This window comes from Antechinus flavipes, chromosome 2 (assembly GCF_016432865.1).
Source record: "Antechinus flavipes isolate AdamAnt ecotype Samford, QLD, Australia chromosome 2, AdamAnt_v2, whole genome shotgun sequence".
Lineage (NCBI taxonomy): Eukaryota > Metazoa > Chordata > Mammalia > Dasyuromorphia > Dasyuridae > Antechinus > Antechinus flavipes.
Genome location: NC_067399.1, coordinates 328,279,012 through 328,293,320, shown reverse-complemented (window position 1 = coordinate 328,293,320; position 14,309 = coordinate 328,279,012). Strand labels below are relative to the sequence as shown.

General features: G+C 34.9%; 1 protein-coding gene across 5 annotated transcripts in view; it reads right to left on the bottom strand.

Annotated features, from left to right (window-relative positions):
* The window catches only part of KIAA0586 (KIAA0586 ortholog), a 143,632-nt gene that overhangs the window by 106,730 nt on the left and 22,593 nt on the right, over nucleotides 1-14,309 (bottom strand). For 2 of the 5 annotated variants that reach the window (XM_051977737.1, XM_051977741.1), the window contains exons 2-5: nucleotides 12,420-12,711; nucleotides 10,573-10,643; nucleotides 6,011-6,080; nucleotides 4,312-4,381 (exon numbers count right to left, since the gene is read on the bottom strand). In XM_051977737.1, coding sequence (XP_051833697.1) covers nucleotides 4,312-4,381; nucleotides 6,011-6,080; nucleotides 10,573-10,643; nucleotides 12,420-12,666 — 458 coding nt within the window. In that variant the 5' untranslated portion in view covers nucleotides 12,667-12,711. Of the gene's footprint in view, nucleotides 1-4,311; nucleotides 4,382-6,010; nucleotides 6,081-10,572; nucleotides 10,644-12,419; nucleotides 12,712-13,716; nucleotides 14,236-14,309 lie in introns of those variants that run through there. The other 3 variants (XM_051977739.1, XM_051977738.1, XM_051977740.1) reach the window with 3 other exon arrangements.

The following is a 14,309-nucleotide window of genomic DNA, read 5'->3' as shown; positions in this document are numbered from 1 at the left end:
GCTCAACATGCTCTGGTAGTATCCCCAGAAAAGATCCAACATAACTACCCCATCATTTACCTGGGACTCTGCATGAGGACTTCTACAGTTACTAATCAGATACCTAACTTACAATTAGAAAAGGTAAGTACTCTGAACCTATTTCAGAAATTAGTTGGACAAATTCAATGGTTAAAAGCTTGTGTCCCTATTCCTATTTCTTTGATGCAGCCTTTATGATATCTTGAAAGGAGAGTCTGATCTAAATTCCCCTCATAAATAGACCTCCTTGTTGAAGACACAATTTATAAGATCATTGCTCTCACTTCTAAATCTGAAACAGCGTAGTGGGATTCCATGTGTCCTGTAGAGGTCTCTTTACGCGACCAAAAAAGTCCTTTCACAGTAGTAAAATTTTAGAATGTATGTACATGAAAAGATCACAGAAGATATTACCAAACCATATTGAAATGCTGGGAGAACTTGCCCTTGAGGCAGTAAAAAGAGCTTCTCATCTAACAAGGAAAAGAGCCTTACTGTATTTAGCCTTTGAACCAGGAGCTAGAGAAGTCATGATGCAAACTTATTGGCCATGGGCATATTGTGCTCAATGGGCTACATTAAGCCAGCATTCTACATGCTTATTCCTTCTTTTGCTGTCCCACATTATGATACAGTTCTTTCATAAAACAATTGTTGATGAGCCTGTGCAAGGTGCAAATGTCTTTACTAAGAACTGCAAGGCCTCAATTTATCATGAGCGTTCAAAAAAGATTCTGGTATTAGACACCCCTTATGATTCCACCCAGAAAATCAGCTTTTTGCTATTCTCCAAGCCTGTAAGAGATACCCAGAGCCCATTAACATCATATCAGATAGCTTACGTACTGTCCAGGTACTGAGAAGTGTTGAGGATGTTGTCCTACAACCTCAGAACTCTTCAATTGCTAACCTTCTTGCTGAATTGCAGCTAATTTTACAGACTAGGAAACATTTCATTAACGTCCTGCATGTATACTCTCACCAATGCTGTGCAGGAAGTATATTTGCGGGCAATGAGGTAGGGGACCGTGCTTTACAACGCTCCCTTTTCACAGTCGCCACATCCCCTGAATGTGCCATGAATTTCTCTACTTACTCTCTAATTCTCTGTCGTCTTTATGGCCTCATCCCAGAAAAAGCCTGTCAGAGAGTGAAGCAATATGTTCACTGTGTTCTGTTTTTCTCTCCTCCACCTAGTAAAGGAGTTAATCCCCAGGGTTTATTCCCCAATGATTTCTGGCAATTGAATGTGACACATGTGGGCTGTGTGGCCATCTCACATCTTTTCTAAATTCCTTTAGGCCACAGTGAGAACATTCCTTCAGTCATTAAACATTTATATAATTGCTTCTCCTCTCATGGAGTTCCTAATACCATAAAGACCAACAATAGTCCAGTTTTCTACCTCTAAGCAGATGGCCACCTTCTTTACCACGTTCACCATTAAACATGTTACAGGAATTCCCTATAATCCATAGGGTTGAGCCATAGTAGAATGGGCCCATCATGCTCTGAAAGCCACCCTTATTAAACAGAAAGGGGGAGGAAGTAGACTGTGCTAAAAATAAACTCTCTGACTTCATCTTTGCCTCCTTGTTGGTCTGTTGTAATGGGCTGAGGTTTGAGTTGATGCACTGAGGTCCCAAGCCCGTGAGGCTAAATAGTAATTGGACCATACTCTATTAATATATATCCTTGGAGAAAGAATGGCCCTTGCCCACTCTTTGTGCAAGTCCTGATGTGTTGTGGGAAATGATGTTTTTGGTGGGTGGAGACAGGGGAGTGGTAAGGGAAGCGGAAAGAGAGACTGCTGGCTGGCATCTTGTCACAGCTGCTCGCACTGCTATCACAATCGCCCTTCACCTCTGATCCCCCTCTGCTAGCTGGCTTCCTGTCGCAGCTGCCCATATTGCTATCGCAATCCTTCTTCACCTCTACTGAGAATAAAGATTGAAGATTTTTCCCTTAACCTGAATTCCAGACTCTGGCTGATTTTAAATACACAGTCATCACAGTTTTTGTACAAACAAAACTAATGCAGACAAGATTAGAAGGGAAGCAATAAACTAGGAAAACATTTTTACAGTCAAAGGTTCTGATAAAGGCCTCATTTCCAAAATATATAGAGAATTGACTCTAATTTATAAGAAATCAAGCCATTCTCCAATTGATAAATGGTCAAAGGATATGAACAGACAATTCTCAGACGAAGAAATTGAAACTCTTTCTAACCATATGAAAAGAGCAGGCTGATTTAAAAAAAAGCCTGGAAAGACTTATATGGCCTGCTGTTGAGTGAAATGAGCAGAACCAGAACATTGTAAGCATAATCATAAGATTATATGATGATCAACTCAGATACACTTGGTTCTTGATGGAAATGCATTGATCCAAGACAAATCCAATAGACTTGGGATGGAGAATAACATCTGCATCCAGAGAGAAAACTATAAAGACTGAATGCAAATCAAAGCATACTATTTTCACCTTTTTTTTTTGGGGGGGGGGGGGAGAGGGGGTTGCTTTTTCTCTTGTGATTTTTCCTTTGTTCTGATTTTTCTTTCACAAAATGACTGGGTTTAAAATAATTATACTTGAATAACCTACATTGGATTACTTGTCTAGAGGTGGAGCGAAGGTAGAGAAGGAGAATGAAAAATATGAAACAAGATTTTTGCAAGTAAATGCTGAAAACTATCTTTGCATGTATTTTGAAAAATAAAAATGTTGTTAAAAAAAAAAAAAGAAAGAAAATCTCAAAAACTAAACCCCAATGGAGTTGTTACTGTGAATAAGCTTTTTGTAAACCTTAAAAGGGTATAATTATTAAGAAGGATTAGGCTTATCATGCACTGCTACAGAGAACAAAACTAAGGACCAGTGGGTAAAAGATGTAGAAAGCAAATTTGGCTCAATGTTGACAAGAACTAGTTTAAAGTAATTAGAGCTACTCAAGAAAGGATTTGGCTGTCTCATTAAGTGTGGCTGTTGTTCAGTAGGGTCTAACTCTTTGGGACCCTGTATGGGGTTTTCTTGGCAAAGATACTTGAATGGTTTGCCATTTCCTTCTGTGGTGGATTACAGCAGACAAAGGTTAAGGACCCCGGTGTTTAAGACCAGATTTGAACTCAGGTTTATTAATAATTATACTTGAGTCCGTCTCTGTGTGATCCAGGTTGGAGCCCGAAGGCAGGTGAGCTGGCCTAGTTGTGGCCACCGATGGGTGAGCATATAGATCAAGCAGTGGGCCAGGACACAGAAGATTACAGAATGGCCACAGAAGAAATCTCAAGGAGTGAAATAAATTAGTCTCAGGCCCAAGGAGGCTTCTTGGAAATGCTCATAAAAGACTTCAAAAGGCAAATAAGAGAAGTAAGAAAAAGTAAGAAAAGAAATGAGGTAAACTTGAAAAAGTCAACAATTTGAAAAAGGAAGGGAAAAAAATTGACTGAAGAAAACTCCTCAAACAGTAGGAAAAAAAATGGAAAAAGAAATATAAAAGCTAACTAAAGAAAATCACACAATAAAAACTAAAACAGGGCAAATGAAAGCTAATAACTTTGTGAGAATTATTCAAATTAAAAAGAATGAAAAAATGGAAGAAATCCTTCATTGGAAAAACAGCCGACCTGGAAAATAGATCCAGAAGAGATAATTTTAAAATTATTGGCCTATCTGAAGGCCATGACCAAAAAAAGAGCCTGGATAGAATTTTACAAGAGGTCATTAAGGAAAACTGGCCCAACATTCTAGAAACAGAGAGTGAAATGCTCATTGAAAGAATCCATCGATCACCTTTAGAAAGAGACTTCATAAGGAAAACCCCAACGAATATTGTTACAAAATTCCAGAACTACAATCAGGAAAAAAAAATTACCGAAAGCAGCCAAACAAAAACAACTCAAATATCAAGGAGCAACAGTCAAGATTACCCAGGATCTAGCAGCTTCAAAGACTCAAAGAGCCTGCAATGCTATATTCCAGAAGGCAAAGACATGGGGTTACAACCAAGAATTAACCCAGCAAGATTGAACATCATTATTCAGGGGAGGAGATGGAGCTTCAATGAAGTAAGAGACTTTCAGTCATCTCTACTGAAAAAAAAAACAGAACTAACCAGGAAATTTAATCTATAAACACAGGACTCAAAAGAACCATAGAAAGGTAAACAAGAGGAAAAGTATATATTTAAAGGTTGAACTGTTTACATCCCTAGATGGGAAAATGATATCTGTATCAAGCAGGGAAAATAAAAAATAATGCAAATTTAATTCCTTAAATCAAACTTACTTTTGCTTTAAAACAGCTCTTAGAACATCTTTCTGGCCAGTAGTATACTGAGAAATAAAGATATCATTTACTGCAAAACAAAAAAAATATATATTTCAGAAACATTAAAGATTTCAAATTATCTCAAAGCAAATCATGCTAAAAGCATAAACTTCTCTTCCTAAACAATATTTAAATATTTAATGAAGGAATTCAGCAATATGGATTCTTCATATACAAAGACCAACAATCAAATCACATCAGTAAAACACCTACTAACTAACCATAGCCATTTTTTTAAACCAGATCTGTTACTCTTGGTGAAGAAGATTTGCAATTTAGTTTTCTAGAGTTACATGGGACAGAGAGAAGTTAAATGACTTGTCCAAAGTCACAAAGTCTAAGTAAAAAAGACACTCTCTCACATTATAAACTACACAGGGGAAAATGACATCAACAGCAGATCATGGAACCAATCCAGTAAAGGTAATTACCCAAATACAGCAGAGTTCATCAAAGAAGCTGAACAATCATAGGCAAATAACCCTTTTGTCCATCCCAGTACCATATTTTTTTCCCTTGGTCTTGAGACCAAGATAGTTCTATATAGACTGTAAAAAGACATGAATAATGAAGTGGCATAGTAAGATCTTGGAAAAACTGAGGTGAAGTGGACAAAACAATGTCCCTGGAGTAAGAAGGACCTAAGTCAAATCCAGTCTCAGACACTTTATAAGTGTAAGCCTGGACAAGTCATTTAATCTTGTCTGCCTCTCCTCCTAGCCAAAAAATGACTTATTCGAACCTAGATTTCAACAAGGAGGTTAGAAGTCCAGTTTCAATATCATATTTGCAAACAGTGTCTGACAAGTAAAAGAAACAATACCCCAGGATCCTAGAAGCTGGCTATTAAAAAAGCTAGTCCATTAACATATAATTCTACTAACAGTCTCCTTTTCCAATTTGTGCTTTCTTTGCTTTGTGAGGAAAACAAAATTCTATTCCTTACTTATTAAAACTATTTTGCTTATTTGCAGAGTCCTAAATTAGGTTTGAAATTAGAAAACATGAAATCTGACTTTTTTTAAAAAGACCATCTATAAAGAAAAACCAGAAAAAAACAAAACTGCAATTCATATTCCTAACATTAATGGTGAGAGATTTTCTTTTACAATAAATTTTCAAGGTCTTTAAATTTCTAAATTAATATATTAACTTATGTTAGATGTCATAAGGTCATTTAAAGCTTACAGAGCAATCAAAAATCATTTCGTCCAACTCCCTTGATTTCACAAATGAGGAAGTTATAGTCAGGATAGGTTATGTAATCTATCCAACATTACATATTAAGCAACAGAGCCCAGACCTGGCTAACAACAAATTCAGTGCCTATTCTATTGTACTATATGTTCTCTTATAAATAATCACAATGTTAAGAGTCAAATAAATAAAAAAAGAAATGAAAAATGAAATGAAAACAATGCTTTTAAAGATTTCCCTGATACCAGTCCTATTTAGTAGTTGTGCCCAAAACCATATGGCCAGACAACTATCTAAAATGACTGTTTTCCAATAAAAAATCATGTAAATAAAATACAAAAAAAAAAAATTTTCTTACTACTGCCAATAGTTTAATTTAATTTGAACAAAAAGAAAGAATACTTGAAAATGTTTTAGCAGACCTCTAAATATGTGCCAGAAAAAAAATTTGCCCATTTACCTTTTGCTTTATTACTTTCATCTGTTTTATCCAAAGGTACATCTTGTACTAAAGTATCATTAGAATTATTCTTGAAGGTAGAAAAGAAAAAGAAAAATCATTAAACAAGATAATTTTTATGACTTTGTTAAGTACTATGTTCACTATTTTCTCCTATGTCAGATGAAGAAGGAGAGAAAAGTAAAAGGAAATTATGCAAATAAATTGCTCCCACCTGCTCATTGTTAACAATAAGATGATGATAAGGCTTTCAAGACCATTCTGACCCCTCAAACTCATCCAATAATTTTCTCATTTGTTTTAAATTCTTCATTTGCTTACTAGTTTAAACAGGGATATCATTTGTAATCTTTGTTTCTATATATCCTGATATATTTTTAATAACAACAAATCTTTATTTGGGTTTATAAAACATTTTAATTATAACAAATCTGTGAAACAGTGTAAGAATCTCCATTTTACAGATGAAAAAATTGAGCCTCAAAGATAGTAAATGACTTAGCAGAGTCCCACACTTAGGAAGTACCAGAGTCAGGATGCAAATGAAGCCTGATTTCAAAAAGCACTGGGCCATGTATCAGGAAGACCCAAATTAAATCTGGTTTTAGATCTGTGTGATCCTAGGCAAGTTCCTGACCTTCTATCTACATCAGTTTCCTCAACTGTAAAATGAGGATAATAATACCACTTAACCTTTGAGAGAAACAAATGAGTTAATATTTGTAAAGCATTTAACATAGGAGCTTAATAAATGCTTCTTTCCTTTCCAATAGATCATGAATAACAAATGGTTTTCAAGTTTGACTGAAATAAAATCATACTAAGGTAGAACACTAGATAGGATAATAAAAACTTAAAAGATGCTTCAGTCCCAGCAACTGTTTGGATATGAAAGGAAAGGGAGGAACAGAGTAAGAGCTGACAATCATTCACTCTAGTATGCATCAATTAACAATCATATTTTAAGTTCCAACTACATGCTATTCTCTTCAAGTCATCTGTGCATAATGATTAAACAAATGATAGTCACAAAATGTGAGAGAGTATATTTAGAAGAGAGCCCAGGACAGAGCCATAATTATATGGCATGATATAGATGACAAATTAACAAAGGAGAAAAAGAAACTGTCAGAGAGGTAGGAGCAAAGGAGAGAATATGGTCATAAAAAGTTTAAAATTTTAAAACATTCATAATATGGCCACTTCAACCTATATATCAATGATAACTCAAATGCTGTAAGCTCTCAATTCTTTAGCCTTCTTAAATCCAACCTACTATTTTAATCATAATCAAGGACAATATTTAAAGGGCAGGAGTTGAGAAGAAGATGACAGTAAATTAGGTGCAGAACTCTGAAAAAGGAGGAAAAATAGTATCAGTGAAGCATTCTTTTAAAAAAGTACACAAAAGTTCACAGAGAAACACAAACATAGCAAGACAGCTTCAGCACTAAGATAATAAGCATTAATATATTTTTTAAAAGAGATACAGATAATGGAAATTCATAGTTTCATTTAAAATTCTCTTTTCAGTTCTTCATTGCATGAAGACCTTTTAAAATATTTCCTGGTTAATGTCAAGTCCAGAATAAAAAAAGAGCTTACTGGTAATTTTAAGAGGGTAGTTTCAGAGCAATGATGAAATAAGAAGCCAGATTGCAAGAGGCTAATAAGTACAATTTAGAAAATAAAATTTAAAAAAACTTTTTCTAGGAGTCTGGTTATGAAAGGAAGATAAAGGATGCTAACTTAAGGATGGTAGAATCAAGTGAAAAGTTTATTTTGTTTTTGTTTTTAAGGACTGGGAGATGTAGGCACGTTTATAAGAAGCAAGGAAAGAAATACTGACAGATTGAATGCAGTTTGGGGGGAAAAGGAAGGGAGGAGGGAATAATCTGGGAGCTGACTTCCAACATCCATCATAGCATGGATAAAGTAAGAAAATTTGGAACTATGAACTTTAAAAAAAAAAAAAAAAAAAACAAGTTGCCAAGACAATGTTACTTTTCTTTTCTATGGCCAGTGGCTGGTTATATATAAATATAGGGAATGAACTCTGTCTAATGCCTACCTCCCATTCTCTCATTTCCATTTTCACCAACTCTACCCTACTCATAGCCTACTCCAATCCCTACCAACTTTTCTTTCATGCCCTTAGAAATACCTCTTGTATAATGAAAACTTCCCTTCATCCTACACTTCTTTATATCTCTCATACTCCTATATATGACACTTTACCTTTTCTCCTTCACATACCCCAACATATGAGTCCTAGAAGCAAAGAAGGCATGCTGCTTGCACTACTATTTCCTGACCATTACCTCCAATTACTCAGCAACCTCTCTCCTGGGAAGGGAAAAAAAGGAAGGGAAGAAAAGAAAATAGAGAGGAAGGAAGAAAAGAACATGAAGGAAGGAAGAAAAAGAAAAAAAGGAAGGAACAAAGGGAGGGAGGATCAAGTGTCAATAGGTATATTTTTTGTGTTTAACTATTATATATTCAAAAATGCTTTTCAATTAAAAAAGGATGCATCTATTTAATGTGGTGGGCAGGTAAGACACATCTATATTTAACTGTCAGAACAATATAGACCAACATCAAAATTATACATTAAAAAAATAAAATCTATTCCTTTTGGAAGGAAGAAAAGAAGAAACAAAGGAAGAGAGGGGTAGAGGAAAAAAAGAAAAATATCAATGAAATATTATTAAAATATACAAAAGATAGCAAAGAAGTTCAAAATGAGACATAAACAGGGTAGTTCTGTTATGTTAAATAAACCTTGAAAAGAAAATGAAAGCAATAGATTGTTTTATATATAATCCCTTTCTTTGCATTGATAAATATTAAAATATTCATAGTTGATGTTTACTAGGTTTATAACAAAAAGGAAAAACTTTTTACTTAAGTGAGAAGAGATATCTAAAGAACCATCATATGGAAGTGGAACATTCTGCTTGTTCACAGAGAGCAAAACTAGAAGCAATGAGTTAATATTGGGATGGCACATTTAGATTGGATGAAAGGAAAAATTTTTTATCAGTTATCCTCAATTGGAATAGGCTGTATTGGCAGGTCCTCCTCATTGGGAATTTTAAAGTAAAGTTTAGGAAGGAAAACACAGAGAAGATTTCTTAATTCAAAAATGAGTTGGACCAGATGTTCTCTGAACTGCCTTAAAATTCTGTAATTGCTTTTTTGGGGTTTTAGTCCCACCTCTGTCATTTGCTAAGTACAAAGTCAGAAAAATTTATAAGAAAAGTAATCTACTTAGTTATGTAGTGAAGTGTCAAAATAAAAGAGAATTGATTCTTGTACTTCTTTACAAGGATGATGCTGTAAAGTCATATATAAATTATAAAATGTTACCATGCCAGGTGTTTTGTTAAGTAAGCTCCAGGAATACAAATGTAAGAAAATCCTTGCCCTTAAGTAGTCCTATGAGGCATAAAACAGGTTCAAAGTTAAGTAAACAAAGAATAAGCTCAAAATAATTTGGGAACATAATGGGTGAAAGTTCACAAAGATGAGAGAAATTAGAAAAAGGCCTCTTGAAAGCAGTGACACTTGAATTAAGACCTAAAGAAAGTCAGAGGTTCCAAGAAGAAAAGGTGATGGTATATACTTCAGGTACTGGGTGGTAGGGAAAGGATAAAGAGGCAGCTTATGTAAAGGCTGTACAAATGCTGAATAACATAAGTCAGTTTGGCTGGAGTACAGAATACATGAAAGGAAGCAATATAGTGAGCATCTTAGAAAGATGGGGTGGACTTAGATTGTAAAAGATTTCCAAGTGAACTTTTCTACAAGTACAGAAATTTGGCTATAACAGGGAAGAGGGATAGAAATTGATAATTAGGGTGGATAGTAGAGTTAAGTGAAGATATTTTTAAAAGGGAAGATATCTGGGTATGTTTGAATCACTGAGGAAAAGACCCAGTGGATAAGGAGAAGTAGTTAAATAAAGAGGCTGTTAAAAGAGCTGGAAGTAAAGGGACTAATCAGGTATAGCAAGAAGATTCAACTCATCTTCCAAGCCTGACAGGATGGGGGTTGATTTTGAGGACATGTCAAGAGTGGAAAAAGGGAAAAGGAACTCAAGACAGATTATCTCAATTTACTCAATGAAATCTGAGGCTAAGTCTTCAGACAGAAACAAGGTGGAAGGTGGCTAAAGAAGAGAAGATTTAGAAGAACCATTGTAGGAGTACAATAGAAAGCTGATCAGAGAAAAATAAAAGGATTTATTGCAAACAGGACTAGCCCTTAAGATTGGATAAATAAACACGATTATATTTATAACAGTAATCTGACACTAAAAGTGCCCCTCTTTTATTATTCTTAAAACAGCAATCATCTTAATAATGGACAGTCTCTATTTCATGCAGAAATCTTTCATTTTATTAAAGATTCTATACATACCACTTAGATAAGTTTTATCAGGAGAAAAAAAAAATCTATGAGCTAAAATTAAACAGAAACAAGACTTACTATATCCAAAAACATTGCCTGACAGCACTAAAATGTTATACATAAGATGAAAATTAAGAGTTTTTGCTTACCTCTTCTGATAAAATGGGATCTGTAACATGTTTTGTCTTAGGTAGATGTTTATGATTTCTACTAGATGTACCTAATAAAATACAATGGTTGGATTTTAGTTCCTCATAACCCGGACCTTATGTCTCTTTCATACTTAGTGTATATGATTATTGTAGCAATAAAAACTGTCTTTTTGAAGGTCAAATGAGCATACAAAATAAGAGGTTGAGGAAACTACAAGGCGTCTATATCAGAGGTGTCAAATATGTAGCTAGCATTACTCCCAAGTGCAAATTGACTAAATTAAAATGTAATTAGAAATATTTCACAAAATAAGTAAAAATATATAGATAACATTAAATTTTTAACCTAAATCAACATGCAGCCCCCAAAGGGATCCTGTAAATATGTTAGTCATTTCTGATTCTTCAGGAATTTCTTGGCAAAGACACTAGAGTATTTTGCCATCTCCTTCTCCAGTGGATTAAGGTAAACAGAAGTTAAGTCATTTACCCAGGGTCACACAATTACTATCAGAAACTGAATTTACAGTTCTAATTGATCAATGATGGACAGAATTAACTACATCCAAAGAAGGAACACTGGAAAATAAATATGGACTGCTAGCATCTTTGTTTTTCTTCCCAGGCTATTTTTACCTTCTGAATCTGATTTTTCTTGTGTAACAAGAGAACTATATGGATCTGCACACATATATTGTCTCTAGGATATACTTTAACGTGTTTAACATGTATGGAATTGCCTGCCATCTAGGGGAGAGGGTGGAAGGAGGAAAGTGCAAGGAAAAATGTTGTAAAAATTACCCATGCATATGTCCTGTCAATAAAAAGCTATAATTAAAAAAAAGGAGAAGCTAAATTTAAACTTATATCTTCCTGAATCCAGGTCCAAAGGTTCTATCTAATGAGCCACCTAGCAGCCTCCTGTCTATGGATTAGTGGCCACCATTTCTTTCTGAGTTTAATACTATTGGTCTATGCTAAGCTAAAGTGACAAAGTGACAGAAAACTAAAATATTTTCTGATATAGAATAATGTCACTGAATTTAAATGTTTCCTCAAACCAATACTAATCATAAGATGTTTTTGAGTTGCTGTGGCCAAAAAATAGTAATGAAACTTTCCAAATTTAGTAAGGCTGGTCCTGACATGACAGACTAAGACACATTAAAGATATGGCACAATTTTGGCACAATTATATAACAGAAATACCCTAATTCAGGAGTCATCGATCCTAAGCTCATTTATCATCTCTTTGATGCTGGGCAAATCCCTTAGCCTCCCTGGGCCTCAATTTCTTCATCTGTAAAATGAAAGGTTTGACTTAATGGGCCTCTGAGAATCCATTGAGTTCCAGAGCTTAAAATTCATAAATCTACAGGTTATATTTTAATATATCAATGATAAAATTTTTGCACATTCAAAAAATGCCTGACATAATGGAAAATATGTAAAATGCAAAACATGTAATTGTGCATAGGCAATAATATTACAAAGGAATTCAATGTCTTTCATTTTTCTTGATAATAGTGTTTCTATTAAGAATAAAACAAATTTTGCAGCTTGTAATCTTTAAAACTTTAAACCACAGACTTTTACTATGCACTTAACCTGAGCAAAGCAATAATCTGTCCCCAAAAGTATAAAAAGTAAACAGCAAAAAAAAAAAAAAAAAAAAAAAAAAAACTTTATATTTCAATTGTCACTCTCCCTATCTCCAAAAAAGAAAAAGAATTTAAAGTCAATTGGGATTTCTTAAAAATTTTACTTTTGAAACAAATACAAAATCAAGTAATAAAAATTATCATCAATCAGGAAAAGTAAAGAAAACACATGTAAACACATACCATCAGATATCTCATTTAAGTCAACAGGATTTGGTTTATTTGCTGACAAAGCAGGGGGAATGTATGCTGATTCATTTTTATGCAAAATCAAATCATCAACAGAACTGGAGGTAACCATTTCCCTTAACATCTTCACTGGTATTTTAACACTCTTCTGCTCTTCAGAGTGAAATCCCTTGGAGTGAAAGAGACTGCTGCTATTAAGATTAGTCCCATTCTTAAGGAGAAAACAATCTTCTGTTTCCATCAAGTTTTCACAACAAAATTTTTGTTACTTGAAATCTGAAGATTACTGAGGAGAGAAGAGAGAGGATGCAAATCAGTTTAAACTTCAAGATACTAAAAATTATTTCAGAAGAGTGAATTGTCAAAATAATGAAGTTTGAATAAAAGGTACTTAGAACTAAAGGAATACTGAGATAAAATAGAAATAAACTGGGGCAATAAGAATATGGCATAGCTCATTTATATAGTTTGTTTTTTAGAGCATTTAGATGGTACACGTAGGGCAGCTGAGCTGGGGTCAGAAAAACTCATCTTCCTGACTTCAAATCCAGCCTCAAATACTTACTAGCTAGATGATCCCTCTTAACCCTGTTTGTTTCAGTTTCATTTGTAAAATAAGCTGGAGAAGGAAATGGCAAACCACTCCAGTATCTTTGTCAAGAAAATTCCCAAATGGGCTCAGGAAGAGTTGTATATGACTGAATAATAAGAAAACCTTTTTCAAAGCATTTTTAAAATGATTTCATTTGCTCCTCGGAACAAGCCCGGGAAGTCAGTACCAATATTATTTATAAAGCATTTATAACACTCTTTTCCAAGGCATTTTTGACTTATCCTCTTATTTGATCCTCACATAAACCCTTGAAAATAGGTGCTATTATTATCCCCATTTTACAGTGAGGAAAGTGAGGCAAACAATAATTAAAGATTTTGCAAAGTCACACAACTACTAAGCTTCTTAAGTTACATTTGAATTCGGGTCCTTTCTGACCCCGGATCCAGAGCATTATCCCCGTGGATCTTAAAACAAGGAGAGCAGATCCGTAGGAATCCTTTACACATACATCAAACTGACAAACGAAAACAATAATACATGGCTAGTTGATTGGGGAGGGAATGATAAAGGAAGAGAAATCTACAGAAGTCAAAATGACTCCCATATGTGGCCAACTCGGTCCCCAGAGATAGGGGCGTGGAGCGGGGCGGAGAGGGGGGGGAAAGGAAGCGTGGGAGGGAGGGCGGAAGAGAGTTGCATAGTATAAATAAATCTACAGATAATAGTAAACTTAACCAATCTGCAGAGAGAATTGACTTCGCTTCCTTTCCGGAGGTGTAGGGCACCTTTCCCACACACTCACCGGTTCTGCTTCCCAAATCCGCCAGTACCTTACAGATTACCCTAGCAACAACTTCAGTTGCCCGCCAGCTTCCCTTTAAGCCTGAGTCCTTGAAACACCTGACGCATGCGTTCTCGCAAATGCTTCCATCTGAGTCCGACCAAAAGACCGGGGGCCTTCGGAAGTGTTCACTTATCCCTCACCGACTGGAAACAAAGGCCAACCATGAGAGTTCTGAGGCGTTAAAAAAAATTTTTTTAATTAAAAAAAAAAGGGGGGGGTCACAAATTTTGTTTGATTTTAACTTTCCCCTCCTTCCAGCTAAAAAAAAGTTTTCTTTAAATCATATCTTTTGGTAAAAGTTACACAGCAAGCGAAACGGAGCCAGAAAGCTGAGAGTTTGAAAAGTGTGAAGAAACGCTACCCGTGATTATAATTAAATGCAACTCCCAAGACCGTTGCAATACGGTAAATATATCTTTTGACAAAAATCCGCAGATTCGTGCGAGGGTTAGCAAGGGGTTCATGAAACTCTGGCATTGTACCA